Source organism: Sturnira hondurensis, unplaced genomic scaffold (genome assembly GCF_014824575.4).
Source record: "Sturnira hondurensis isolate 20B ecotype Veracruz unplaced genomic scaffold, ASM1482457v3 Scaffold0004474, whole genome shotgun sequence".
In the NCBI taxonomy this organism is placed as follows: domain Eukaryota; kingdom Metazoa; phylum Chordata; class Mammalia; order Chiroptera; family Phyllostomidae; genus Sturnira; species Sturnira hondurensis.
Window position 1 is genome coordinate 8886904 of NW_028077105.1, and position 15918 is coordinate 8902821.

Genomic DNA, 15918 nt, shown 5'->3' on the forward strand with positions numbered 1-15918 from the left:
CATCCGTGAAGCCCCCCCTGATGATATTGTGATTCATTCTTGGAAGACCTTCTTGATATGAATGGTTCATGACTTAGATTTTCCAGAATGAACCTTCAGCTTTATGGACAGGTGTTTATGAGAAATTTCCTTTGTTATCAATATCAAATTACTAGAAACTAATTTGTACATTATTTTTCACTGTTCTTTTATTATCTATTATTACTCATTTTTTCATCAAATTATACCTAAGCTACTAATACAAGACATTATACAAGATGCAAGAGAGAATATAAAAATGACTTCAAGAGGATTGTAGTAAGGGAAGTAAAAGTGTAGATAATGAGGATAATGTAAGGCAGGAGATAGTCACAGCCCTAAGGGGGGTCCTGAGTACGTTCTTTGTATCTAACACCAGAATCATCACTAGAGGCCTCCATCCTTCTGAGGGAAAAAGTAAAACAAAAGCCATAAGTTTGAAGGAAAAGATGTATCCCAAGCTTTGTGTGATAGGATTAAAATAGGCTGCTGCAGCACTGTTCTCAGATATTTCCAGAAGTAAGAATGCCTACCAGAGGCCAATTTATTAACATACATACATACATACATACATACATACAAACAGGAAGACCACCATTTTCTTGTCATGGATGTTATAAGGTCTTTAAGGGCCAATATTGTGTCTTATAACTTGTCATGACCCAACACAGGTTGTAAAGCACATATGTGAAAACAATTGATCCTAAAAACCTAATAATGGTGAAAGCTTTTTGATTCCAGCTCAAATGCCATTTTGGTCATTATAAAATTTCACTTGTTTGTATTGATCAACTTTTGTAAGAGTCACAGTTGACCCTTGAACAATACAGGTTTGAACTGCTTGGGCCCATATATATGCAGACTTTTTTCAATAGATATACAGTGGGCCTTCCATTTCCCTGGTTTTTGTATCCTCAGATTCAACCAACCGGAGATTGAAAATAAAATTTTTGACCTGCAGTTGGGAATGCACAGTTGACAATTCAGGGCTGTGGAGGGCTGACTGTATACATTTCAAATGAGCAACTTTTGTCAATCTGGTAAATTTATTTTAATGCTTCATTTATTTAAACTCCAACAGTGATTCTTTCTAATTTATGAATCATTTGCCATTTTACACTTAAGCCTGTGAAATAGGTGATTTCCAGATTGCTGCAGACTTCCACTCTAAAGATTAATATCCCTAACATCACCATATTTTCTTAAAATCAAATATTCTACTTTCTTGATTTATAAACCCTTCTTCTAGATAGCTACATTAACAAAAAATAAGTAGGTACTAATAATAGTCCATTATTTTTCAATTGTAAATAATTATAATGAATATTATTGCCTTACATATTGTAATAATAAGAAGTGTCAGTCACTTTAGACTGGTGGATTTCAACCTGGTTTTCATTATCATGCCACTAAGAAGCTTCTTTAGTTGTTGTTTTTTTAAAAATAATCATCCCTACCATAGGATTTTAATTTTATAGGTATACTATATGTATAGATGTATTTTGTGAATATGCTTGACTTATGCATAAAATGAATATGATGTACCTGCTCCTCAATCACAAATTTCATCACCCTTTAGGGGTGAAAATTTGTGATTTAGAAACATATTCAACATACTCAGCTAAGTATCTAACTAGATATGTTGTGGACTATCCTACAAAAAATTTATAAGAAATGCCCTTTCTTTCCTTTCTTACTCTTTCCCCCTAAAAGCAAAGTTGAATTAGGAAAACCTTAGTAGGTTTTTTTCTTCTTGAGTTTAGCTACTGTTGAGTTTAGCTACTTGAGTTTAGCTACACCAATCTTCTTTTTACTATAGTTCCATCAGTATAGCTTCTCTCTAGAGAAATAGTCACAATAGTTTCTCTTTATTATTTCTCATGAAGACACATTCTTGTAAATTTGGTACAACTTCAGCAGACCATGTTTAACTATGATTGTTAGTCAACTGGGAATTCTACTGACAAAGTTACCAGAAATATCTCTCGTGACATTTAAGTTAATTTTATGATAATTGCTTAAGGAATTTTGCAGTTATGCTTGTTTTTAGAGGGGGTGTTTATATTCAATTACAATATTTTCCTCTGTGATGACCTCATTCTAATGCATCCTAGCATTAAACAAAGTTAAAAGAAGGATAATTAGCTAATTAGCAGTATTTGTTCAGTGCTTACTTTTTAAATATTATTCCAAATTTAAATAATAAATAGTTGGTGGGTTGCAAAGAGAAAGATAGAATGAAGTAAATTAAAATTAGGTCTCACTTTTTACAAGCTTCACTTTCAGTATTAAAAACTGATTAACGTAACATTTTGAAGTGTAGCTGTCACAAGAAACAAATTCCTACATGTACTTTTTATACTAAAAAGTGCACATCTGTAACTTAAATATGGGGTCAAATATATAAATTGAATTTCTTCTGTAGAAATGCCTGGCGTCCAAGCCTAACAAGATAGTGAGGTGATTACTTCAGTGTATGAATAGGAAAGAAGAGGGATATCAGAACACCTATAAATATGTTAGCACACACCATAAAAATCCTATTGGGGGGAAGAGAATGGGAACTTATTTCTATTAGAAACTGCAATATTAATAAACAAAAAATAGTGCAGAAGACATTTATGATATACTTTATGCTTGCACAAGACTTCCATGCTGAAACTACACCTATTTAGAGTTAAGCAGCTAAATTTTAATACCACTATCATCCAGATTACAAAACATGAACCAGATAGTTTAAAAGACTGTCAAACTTTCGCGATTGTTTAGTTTTCTTTGTTCCTCCTTTTTTATGTCTGAGTCATCGGGTTATCATTTTATAATTCAATGATGAAGATGATATGTAGGATCTATAGCATCACAGAGATGAGACAGGTGATAAACAGGCTTGCAAATTTTGAAAAGATCATAAAGGAAATGAAAAAGGTGTTTCAGGTGATGGTGGCAGAACAATGATTTATACTGGGGGACCCAGGGCAGCTTTGCTGAGAAAGAAGAGCTGAGCGTTGAAATAGGTAAGGTTTCCCCAGCAGTTTGAATAGGGTCCGTAACATTCCAGATTTAGAAAGAGTTTGGTGATTCCAGAGATGTAAGGCTGGAAGACAGTGACTGAAGCTCAAGAACATTCTGGAGAGTTAAGCCAAAGTCAGATTCATAATCTTATAAGTCAATAAGGACTTAATGAAAAGGGCAATAAAAAATCCAAAGCAAAGCAAGATGAAAATACAGACTTTGATTTCTAGTCTTTTATGTCATTATTCATCTCCCTATTTTAAGACTTTCATAAAAGTAAAAGCACATGTTCCTGCCTAGATCAAGGTCAATCTATGTTATTTTTTCAGAGCCTACAATCCAACTGACCTTTAATGGATAACATGACACCAAACTTCAAAAAGAGCCGATTTCTAGTATGTGGTACTTAAAATAAATATCAACAGTCAGAATAGCATTTACTTTCAACTGACTTGGTATATATCTGAGATTGGCCTCTCTCTCGTAAATTCACAAGAAGTTATAGAAATTTTTAAAAATGTATCAGTGCATAAAATTAGTAAATATTATTGTGTCTTGAGCTAGCATTGTTTTCATGTTTTGAAATATAATTAGGATAACATTCATTAATATAATTGTTTAAACAAGGATATAACAGAAAATCTTATGTGTAAAGGTGATACTAGTTGATATTATATTATGAATTTCATATACCTCTTTTTAAATAAAGAAATCCTTGTATCTTTTAATTATAGAAAAAAAATTTAAAACTTCTGGGTTTTTTTAAAGATTTTATTTATTTATCTTTAGAGGGGAAGGGAAGGAGAGAGGGAGAGAAATATCAATGTATGGTTGCCTCTCATGCGTCCCCTGCCGGGAACTGGCCTGCAACCCAGGCATGTGCCCTGACTGGGAATTGAACTGAGATTGTGTGGTTTGCAGGCCCACACTCAATCCACTGAGCTACACCAGCCAGGGCTAATTACAGAAAATTTAAATTAGGAATTATTTTTAAAGCACCAGAAAATAAGGCTAAAATAATTAACATTTTTTTCTGTGAGCTTCAGATACACTTTTAAAGAAATATTATTTAGGTACATTTGAATCTCACTTCACTTGCATCCTATTCCCTTTTCTAGTTCTCTATAGTTAACTACTTTTCTGAAATGAATACACATTGTATCAGTGTATTTAACATTTTCAAATTTACATATCTGTGTGTCCACACGATACGAACTTGTTTTATGTTTTGCAACACTACATAAATGATAACATAATGATTTTTGTTCTCTTCTTAAGTTTCTGAAACTCATCAGTGCTTGCATATGTGAATCCTATTTCACTCCCTTGAAGTACTTCTTGTATCAGTTTATATTACACTTTATTTTTCTTATTCATCTGTGAATATTTAGATTTTTCTAATATTCATTATAACAAGTTGTCCTATTTAAACACCTGTTATATGCTTCTTTCTACATATTATATGGGATTCTTTAGGGAAAATATCCAGATGTGAATTTGCAGGCTGACAGGGTTTCAATATTTTAATAATATTACATAACGCCTATTGTTCTCCTTAGGTTGTAGTACTAGTTCATGCTGATAACAACAGTGGCAGACATTTCTGTTTTCCTAGATTTCCATCGGCACATGGTGATAGCTATTTCCCCATTTAAATTTTAGTCTTCAATAATCTTTTAAAAATTTATCTTCATTTAGGAATACTTATTACTAGGCATCATATAGCTTTTTGCTATCCCAGATATTTATATTACATTTTCTAATTGGCTATCACTAGTGTATAGAAATGCTATTGCATTTTATAGATTGATTCCCATATTCTGCAATCCATTAGCACTATCTTCTGGGTTCAATATTTTCTTTGTGAATCTATATATCACTAAGCATTTTTTGCAATGAAGTTAGACTGTGAATGGTAAATATTAACAGTAATCTGATATTTGCCTGTAGCTTTAAAACTTTTTTCCTATCTTGACAGGTGGTCAGGTTTTCTACTATGAGCCCTTGTGGTGGATTTCTTTTTTCTCTTCTTCGAACTGAGTATGTATAATTTTCCTTACTCTTTTTTAAGCCTCACCTGAGGATATGTCCATTGATTTGAGAGAGAGAAGGGAGTGAGAGAGGGAGAGAAAGAAACATCTCCATGAGAGAGAAACATCCATCAGTTGCCTCCCCTACGCACTTGTGTCCCCATCAGGGATCAAACCTGCAACCTAGGAATGAGCCCTAACTAGGACAGAACCTGATGCATGGGACAATGCTCCACCAACTGAGCCACATGCCCAGGAATTCTTTAATTTTAATATTTTTCCCCCTTCATTAGTCCTTGAATATTGTTTCTACTCAGTTTTATTCATTCCCTTCTGTAGCAATTCCTGATAAACTTCTGTTGAATTTTATCATTCTATCAATCAGTCATGCCACTTAGCATCTCATAGTTTTACTTCTTTTACTCCCTACATCAATTCATGGTTAATTTCCTCATAATCTGTATTTCTGATTTTCTATCCAGCACTTTCTAACCTCTTATTCAACCATTCATTGAATTTTGAATTTCAATGACTGTGTATATTTTTTATTTCTAGAAATAAATTTTACTGCCTTCTTTTCCAAGTCTGGGAATTATGATTTTATTTTAATATAGTGTCTTATGTTGTGCCATTTTTCCTATTATTTCCTTTTTATTATTGTATTTTCTAAGCATATTTTTATGATTATACATTTTAGGTATTTTTATTTCTAGAATTTTTGTGATGACACATTTTTATGTCTATATAATTTGTCAGTTGAAGCTATACTTTCTTTCCTGTGGGAATACAATTTGCCTGACCTGTTAAGAATTCTAGCACATAAAAAGAGAATAAAACGGATCCCATTCCCATGTGGCACACAGGTTGAAGGCTTTCATTCCTCACATGCACTAATTTTCCCCCACCAAGAGATCCAAAGGAAAGAGAAAATTTTCTAGCTGCCACTCCTGGCTTACAGGTGAATTTTGTAAAGTCTGTTCCACTATTTCACTGTCAAGGGGAATTTCTATAGACCAAGCTTAAGTGAATTTAGTTCCAATTACCTTTCACGAGGCCAAATCCTAGTCTCAAGTCCTGGAGAAGCCACTGAGACTCCCAACTTCAACCCCCATGTTAGTACAAAAGCCACCCCAGCCACCAATCCTATGACCTCGGCTGCTCAGTTTTACTGAGCTTATACTTAACTTAGTTTTCTCTTTTTTGGTCTGACATCTAAGAATTTTTATTTCCTTCCTGCATCTACATGATTACAAATTTATTTGTTCTGTTCTCCCTAGGATAGTGTATTTGAAATGGCAGAAATGAAAAAAGTGGTGCCCACTTTTCTAAGTATGTTTTTTTACCAGAACTTTAGCCATTTCAAACTTCCAATAAAAATAAATTTAGACCTGAAGTTTTTTTAAATGTCTACATACTCAGAAGATCATTTCTTTCTAATGAGAAATATGAAAATCTACTTTATATTATAGTGTGAGAGAACAAACGTGCAAGATGAACACGTGGGTATCATTTTATTTGAATTTCAGCTTCAAGCATCTTAGCTTCTCAATGAAGTTCTACTTATTAAATAGCATTTTGATTTATGTTGCTTTTTATAATCACTTGACACCTATGTCTAATAATGTTTTTGTGAAATAGAATGAGCTACCACAGTTAGCTCTACGTTAGTAAATGTCATCTCAGTATTTCAATTGTATGCACACTTTGTTGAAACATCGGGCATGTAGGCACTTAATTTAATAAATTATATATACAAATATTGTGATATAATTCTTTTTTGCTGTATGCATATGGTTTTAAGATTATGTAGGTATTTAATGAACCTGCTCTTTTCCTGCAAGTTTTGATCCTAAAAAACTAGTTAATAAGAGCTTATAGTCACCTATTTAAAATATACAGTTGAAGGGCAACTACTTAATGATGCTAGTTACTTCATTTTTCTTCTCTTTTATGGTTTCCTAATTGCTGCTTATTATTGTGCTTTAATTATCTGTGTACAGCATCAAGTGTCTTAGTAGGAGGCACTTTTCCAATTAGGACTGTAATCACTCTCAGCAGAACACTGAGGCGGGCAGAGAGCAGGCAGTGCTTTCCTGGGAGCTCTGCTAACCACCACCGTTCTCCTGCTCCAACCTTTCCCTCTACAGTTACCAAAGTGAATGAACAAATGAGGCCTGCCTCCCTCTCTCAAGCTCCTCTTTCCTTCCCAATACCAGACATCCCTCTGAATACATGGTAGGTATATAAAAATGTTCCCCTTTTTTTGCAGTTTGATTTCCTATATTCTAGGAATTAGGGAAGTTTCTCTTCCCTTTTAAGTTCAGCTTGGCCTGTCCTTTATTTGAGCCAGTTACGAAGAATCAAGATTTCTGTGCAGTATAGAAAAGGAATAAAGGATATAGGATATGTTTGAATAAATATAAGAGAAATTTTACTAAGAGCCTACAGGATTCCCCCAAAAGACATAAAGGATGAAGATGGAAGGTGTCCTTAACAAGCCATCAGCAACAGACCACTACACCATCTGAATCTACTAGAGCAATTTTTACATTGCAGATAATATTTGAATGAAATGCATGGCTTCTATAAAACTTACTATGTTGCAATACATGACAATGTCTTCACATGAATTGTGGGCTTTCTGCTGGTTTAACTGTCCAAGATGATTATCTAAGTTACCCCTGATATATAACATACCTACTATGTAACTACTATAATATTTAGCTTGATATTTTATACATTCTTGTCCCCCAAATATATACTTAACATTAATACTAATATTTACTTTTTGTGTTATAGTTATGTTTATATACCCATATGTACATGCATAACTGCAAATGTGTCATTTGTATTGCTTAGATAACACTAATGAAGTAACAAAGAAAGATGTTAATTGGGTTCCATGATTGAAAACAAAGAAAAAACTAGAACAAAGGAAAAAAAGCAACATTTATTTTTATATCAGCAAGGCATGCTAAGTTTTCAATGGATTTTTCATTCTTTCAGTTAATTAAGCTAACACTGTCTGATCCAAACATTTTGTTAGTGATTATTACAGCTAAAGGAAATCAGTTTTATCATTTAAGACTTGGACATGCCTCTGTTTCTTCTGTGTGTATCAGCTGCAGGTGTAATTCACCCTTTGGTGTTAACATGATGAACTATTAGCTGAGCATGTGAAACAAATGAAGTTGCATTCCTGAAAGTACTCTTGGGAGGAAATATTGAGCCTTTAATCAGTTCCACTAGGGCTTCTTACATTTTTGGTAATTAAATGAAAGAGTTTGAATATGGTATTTTCAGACCTATCTGGGATCAAACTTCAGAAGATTAAAAATCCAGAATGCAACCCTTGAAAGAATCACTTTCAGAATTAGGTACAAAGCTAGAGTAGATTTGAGGGTACTATAGTTTTAAAGGGCTGCTATTTTTAGAGCTGTATAGTTTTAAATCACACTAGATTGGTAATGGGGAAAAGTGTTTTTGCCATAAAATGACATAATTCTTAACGGAACTTGTCCTCTGTGTATCTGCTGGTTTTTAGACCAATGGCCAGTATGTTGCTGCAGGGAACCTGGTAGGCTTCTAAACACACGTGTAAGAAGGCCACATACAAAACAGAAAGTGGATATACACTGGAGAAGTTGTAACAATTGTTAAATGCCAGCAGACAGACCAGAGAGGTCAAGGAAAATGACCTTCTGTTCTGACAGTGGGATGTTACCAGAATAAACCATGTACCTTGCAGTTACAGGGTCCAAAACAAGGGTCCTCGTTTGCACTTCCCTCACCACTGCAGTTACAGGGTTTGCAGTCTGGGTAGCCAGTGTAGCCCCGGGCACAGCGATCACAGTTGATGCCTCCAAAGCCAGGTTTGCAATGACAGGACCCGGGTCCCAGACCTAAGAGAAGATGAGCCACATATCAATATTTTTCAGGTAAATATATAATATAGCCCCTATGGTTTTAATTATGGCAGCCTTGAAAGTCTTATTTTCACACAAAAATTAGATGTGTGGGGTAAATTAAAAAAGAACAATTAAAACCAAAGAATATAAGGTTCAATTAAGTTGCCTATGATTTGCATACATGGCATTTTCTAAGTGTTCTTTAAAATACTGAGAATTATTATTATTTTTTTTAGAGAGTGAGGAAGGAAGGGAGAAAGAGGAGAGAAACATTGTGAGAGAGAAACACGGATCAGTTGCCTTCATACGTGCCCCAGTGGGGGACTGAATCACCCAGGGAATTGAACTGGCGGCCCCTCGCTTTGTTAGATGCTGTCCAACCAACTCAGCCACACTGGCCGGGGCCTAAGGATTTTTGTAAAAGATAAAATCTCATAGAAGTTACCAAAATTAAGGCTAGAGAAAACCCATTGCGGTGATCAAGGAGGAATTCACTGCATTAAGACTACACACTTTGTATATTCCTGTTGGCTCACAAGCCCCCTCAGACAAACAGAAAATGGAAAAGGCTTTGGGTGTGAAACTATGGTACTTAAAACAAAAATTTAACAACAACATAAGTATAACATCACTCGATGCCACTGACAACAGACTAAGTGTGTTCATGGGAATATGTATTTGGGGGATAAAAAATGAATGGGGGAAACATGAGCAGTTTAAATTTACTTTAAAAAAATGGACAAATGCAAAACAGTTTTCTTGTCTTTAATATGAAAAATAGAAAAAACGTATTCATGAATTAATGGATACGTTATAGATCTTCAAAATATGGAAAAATAAAGGAGCAAATCAGTAAACTATAGTCTCAAAAAATAAAAGAGAAACTGAAACATTATGGTGACAAAAATAAACACAGAATGAATGTCAGACATATGTTCTAGCTGTATAGAAGTAAGTTCAACAATATCATCGTTTCTATGTAAAAATGGACATGTATTGTTCACAAAGGGTGCACAAAATGATGAGAACTATGAAAATAAAAGAATAAATACACATTAGGAAAGCATATAAAAAAGCAAAAAACTGTTGTAGTAATATTAAAGTCCGAAGCAACATTCAATTAAAATAGATTCAGTAGAATAAACTCCCATTTTACATTGATAAAACCTCAATAAAAACATAATTTAAGTTTTAAACTTATGCTCCAAGTAAGCACTAATTATAAGTATAAAAATATATAAACTACCAAATATATTTAAAATGAAAGAAAAACTATCCAAATTCAGTGTCTGAGATGACATTACCATTATAAATATTTATAAGTAAATATAAATAAATTAGAAGATATAAAAATTTGAATTATATAATAATATTAATTAAGTAGTATGTACTATACAATATAAATATTTATTGCATCTTATCCATGACTAATCCACAAAAATATTCACTTTCACAAGCAGAAGTTATCTAAGGGTTTGGGGTTTTTTTAAAGATTTTATTTATTTATTTTTAGAAAGACAGGAAGGGAAGGAGAGAGGGAGAGAAACATCAATGTGTGGTTGCCTTTCTCACTCCCTACTGGGGACCTGGTCTGCAACCCAGGCATGTACCCTAGTTGGGAATCGAACCAGCAACTCTTTTGTTCACAGGTTGGCCCTCAATCCACTGAACCATACCAGCCAGGACTAAGATTTGCTTTCTTAAATGACCTCTAGATTTGTACCAAATGATAGAAAAATTAGTGTTAAATTAACTATGAAAATCAAAGGTGATGACTTTTACACAAAATTAAACCCATCTAAAATTAGTAAATAAATATTTTTCCTTAGTAAATTTGAGTTAAAGAGAAAAATCAAGATTTCAATTCCAGATTAAATAGTTCTGTAAATAGAAAATAAAACCAATGAAAAATAATACCAGTGGAGAGTATATGATGGGCTTTTTTCTTAGGATAAATAGTAGGACCTCAAGAAATGGTGTCTATAGAATTCTACTCAGCCATAAAAAAAAAAAAAAAAGAAAATTTTACCCTTTGCAACAGTATGGTTGGACCTGGAGAACATTATGCTAAGTGAAAGAAGCCAGTCAGAGAAAGACAAATATTATATGATTTTACTCTTATGTGGAGTTTAATGAATAAACTGAACTGATAAGCAAAACAGAGACAGACTCAGAGATGGAGGGCAAATGACAGCAGGTGGGGGAAGGTGGCAGGGAAGGATTGAACAAAAAGGGAAGAAGACTCATGGACATGGACAACAGTGTGGTGATTGCTGGGGACACGCGGCATAAGGGGACTAACTGGTAACAGAAAAATATAATAAAGGAATTTGTTACTAATAAAAAAAAGAGATGGTGCCTAACTTTAATAAATCACGAAAGAGAGATTTAAGCTTTTTTTTAACACAATAAAGATACCATAGAAAAAATACAGAGTAACAATATATGAATGGTGGAGTTAATGAAAGCTGTTGTATGAATGATACATTTCTTTGTCTTTAAAGATGAAGGTGATATTAAACAGTGAGTAAAAATATGGTTAAGAATATTATTCAGATATTGTTTGGAAGATAAGTTCTTCCAAAAAAACTTAATAGGAGAAAAGGTCCAACGTGATTATATTTGGAAATGAGACTGGGAATGAATAGGTTGAAGAGGGCACTACTGCTATTTACTTTATTCCTTTCCTATTGTTAAAATTACTTTATTGTTATTGTTTTATAATAATCAAAAATATTTTATGCAGAAATCTTTACTAAAGCTTCATTAAAGTGAACAAAGATTGGAGATAAACTTAAGATCTGTATAAAGTTGAGTGGGTAAAGAATCTATGGTACACCCACATAATTGTGTATCACTCAGGTGCTAGAACTAAATTTCATAGAAACTTTGAATACATATCAGGAAAAGCTCTTTAGGTAAAGGTAACACAAAAAATGTTTATAGCTGTGTCTGTGCTGAATCACCACTGCATTACATGCCTGGTTTTCTACTTTTTAATTTTTTATAACATTTTAAACAATAATACACATTTATAAAGTCAGGGTAGAAAGTTAAGTGGTATTACTGAAAATAATGTGATTTAGTTGAAACTATAAAATTATAAGGTGCCATAAAATGAAAAATGACCTTAATAATTCACCATTTGAATATTAAAATAATCATATTTTTAATATTTTGGGACTTAAAACTATATGGCTTAAATTGATAATCCTACCGTTTCGCGAAGAAAGCAGGGAAGCTGAACTGTGTGCTAAGGAAACACTGCCAGCTTTTAACTTGCCAGCTTTTAAAGTCTTTGTGGGAAAAACCTAAGTTGTAACCATGATCTGTTTTGTTGTTTCCAAAGAGAAGAAGCCACTCTTAGAAATGAACAGAAACTGTTCCAGATATATTCTATCAATTTGCTACTTAAACTCGGTCAACAGCTTTCCTGTAGCTCCTGAACATTCTAACACCAAGGAGTCATTCTAGTACTTGGTTCCTGAGTGTTTGGAGTTCAGCATTAATTTGCATCCTCAAAGAAAGTATTTGGCATAAATTAGTGTCAGCCCCTTTCTCTTCATAAAATCATGACCAATACCTTTAAGTACACTTCTTTATTTACACTTCTTGTTTTCCATAGTATCTCCTCTAAGCTCTCTTCCTACTACCGCATACCCATCCCTCAATGAATTCTGCCTTTTGATAATAGAAATGATTGAAGGAGCACGGGGTGGGGTGGGGGGCTGGGCAGGGCTGGGACTATAAGGCAGAAAACTGTACTTGAACAAGAATTAAATAAAAATAAAAATTAAAAAAAAGTTAAAAGAAACGATTGAAGGTACAAAACAATCCAATAAAGAACAAGATGTAAAAAATTATATACACCACTGTTTTCTGATGAACTGATGATGCATTTGCATAGATATGTAAATTATGTATATATATATATAATGTAAAACAAATTATTTAAATCTTGCTTTTAAAGTATTAAAATAAAACATACAATTAATCATCAAGATAAATAAAAAATTGGTCCTTGGAAGGAAATTAGAGAGGTTCGAGAATAACTTTATTACACAAATAAAATTTACTGAAAAATATTCTCTTAAAAATTCCTATTTGGCTTTTCGCTGTCGTTTCCTCAGAACGATGGAGGTGAACCATGGCTCTCACCTGGCCGAGCATGTTTTTCATCCTTGACACAGACTTCACTGACGGAACCAACTGGACCACAGTGGCATGGCTGGCAGGGCCTTGGATTATTTGGAGATACCTAACACAAATATCAAAATGCTTTTAATCAAGTGTAAGAAAAAAGACCAATATTTTTAAATTCAGCAAACTTTTAAGGGCAAATTAACTGTAATAATGGTTGGTAACAAATTATATGGAGAAAATTATAATAAAGAATTTACCTTCATTATATGTTTGCAGTTTCTAAAATCCATTTATTTTAAGTGGATAAACACAATAAAGAGAATAGTACAATAAACGCATATATTTGTTACTTAGATTTAACAATTATCAAGGTTAATTATTCAACAATGACCAAGACTTTGCTATGTAAGTTCATCAAATTGCATCCTTTGCTGAGGTTTATTAAAGAATATCCCCCCAAAAGTATATTTTAATCCCTACACATATCAGTATGCATTTCTTTCATTTATAATGATAGTATCATTATCACAACAAAAATAATATTTGCTTGATATTCCCTAATATACATTCCCTAATAAAATCTTTCTGATTGTTTTTTAATTATAATATGGTTCAAAATTAGTAAATTTTACCCAAATTTATTTTTAACAACTTATTCACAACATTGTATAATTAATTTTAAATTTTTCATATTTTATGTTTAAAATATTAAATATGTAAATCACCGTATTTTGCCATGTATGATGAACACACATGTTTTTGGCCCAAATTTTGGGGGTAGAAATCTTTTGTTCTAACTTTTAATTTCATTTTATATTTATTTTATATTTAGATACTTGTTTTTTGTGTTATAAAAAAATTTTAGGATTTGTTTGAACATGTGGATATCATTATTGCTTTCTAGATTTACACTTTTAATGCATAAGCACACTTAAAGAATTAAAAGCTGTTATATAGGTATAGAATTAGTACTACCCATGTATAATGCACATCTTTATTTTTCCCTCAAAAATTTGGGCACAAAAAGGAGTGTATTATACTCAGCGAATACGGTAAAACTTGGTTTTCTGAGGGTACAGTACAGCCTGGGAAGAAATAATGCAGGCTCCTTAATTAGGAAAGCCAGAATTCACATCCTGGTGTGGCCACTCATTGGATATGTGTCCTCCTGTTACTTCATGCAAAATCAGGATAATAAGAACTACAGTAATGTTATTAAATAAGAAAGAGGATTAACTTATAAGGTCTTTCATGTACATTAAATACTCAATATAACTAGTAGCTTTTAATGTTCTAATATATTTATTAAACAAACATAGTCTATACTATCATACTGTATAGACAACATTTATTTTCCAAAAAAACATATTAAATTAGTTGCTTAGGAAATATGGAAATACACACACTTGTGTGTCTTCCTTCTCTTATTCAACATAACATTTTAAGATTTATTCATATAATATACATCACTAGATCATTTATTAAAAAATTTGCTGCACTGTTCATTTGTATAAATGTTCCATATTTTATAATCCATATTGGTGAATATTTGGCCATTTCCAGGTTTTGGTTGGCTCCTATAAAACAATTTTATATGTCTTTTTTGTGGTCATGCTTTATTTACCTTGTGTAAATATCCAGGAATAGAATGCTTGTTTTATAGACTAGGTGTATGTTACAATTTATAAGAAACTGCCAACATTTTGCCAAATAAGTAATAATAAGTTATACATGTTCACCAGAAATGTACAGGAGTTCCAGTTCTTCAATATCATCTCTAATATCTGGTGATTTGGAGCCGACTATGTTTTTGAGTTAGCCCTCCTAATGGGTGTGGCAAATGGGTATCTGGCCATCACTCAGCCAGTCCCACCATGCTGAGTCCTGGAGCAGATCCCCCATTACAAACTGATAGCAGACCCAGCTACGAATTTAATTTCCACTTTAAGTGACTATTGGCTGTTCTGATATCTTCTCTTATAAAGTGTCTGTTTAAGTCAAGATGTTCTTTTTTCTAGAAATATTTTATTTTTTTTAAGTTTCGGGTCTACAGCCCATACACAAGGAAACCTTTGTGTGTGGTGGGAAATGATGGTTGAGACTGACGAGGTTACCCTGCCATCCCAGCACCATTTTATTTTGGATACTACCTCCTTTTTCTCCTTTTGAAAATCAGTTGATCGTGTGGGTCAGTTTCTGAATTCAATTTCAGGAACCCCAGTCCTGTTCCATGGATTTCTTTGTGCACCTGTGCTGATAGCTTATTACCTTGATCACTTCAGCTTTATTAGGCTAGAATTCAGAAATGTAAGTGCACTAACTTTATTTTTTAAGGATATTTTGGCTATAATGGTTTCTTTACATTCCCATCCAAGTTTTAAAATCACCTTGTCAATTACAGAAATATTGGTTGGGATTGTCGTACAGAATCTAAAAATAAATATGGGGAAAGGTAACACTTTTACAATACTGAGTCTTTCAGTCAATGAATATAGTACATCTCCCCACTTTTTACTATTCACAGAAATATTTTCCAGTGCAGGCCTGCAATGTTTCTTGCAGGTCTTTTATTAAACTTGGTCCTAAGTATATTGTTATAGTATTATTGTAAAAAAGTACTTTTTAAATTGTTTGACATTAATATTAGAAAGATTTTGAATATTGATGTTGTTGATTTTTATATCATTCACTAAGGCAAAGTTAATTTATGTTCTCAGAATGAGAACAGTTTGTCTGGGTGTAGCATTGGACTTGGAGGAGGCACAGTGACACTTTCTGGAAAGATGTTAATATTTTATACTTTATCT

At 32.9% G+C, this 15918-nt stretch overlaps 1 protein-coding gene across 3 annotated transcripts in view; it reads right to left on the bottom strand.

Annotated features, from left to right (window-relative positions):
• LAMA2 (laminin subunit alpha 2) overlaps nt 1-15918 on the bottom strand; it is a 531387-nt gene that overhangs the window by 291620 nt on the left and 223849 nt on the right. For all 3 annotated transcript variants that reach the window (XM_037045779.1, XM_037045780.1, XM_037045778.1), the window contains exons 9-10: nt 13127-13226; nt 8802-8962 (exon numbers count right to left, since the gene is read on the bottom strand). In XM_037045779.1, coding sequence (XP_036901674.1) covers nt 8802-8962; nt 13127-13226 — 261 coding nt within the window. The remainder of the gene's footprint in view (nt 1-8801; nt 8963-13126; nt 13227-15918) is intronic.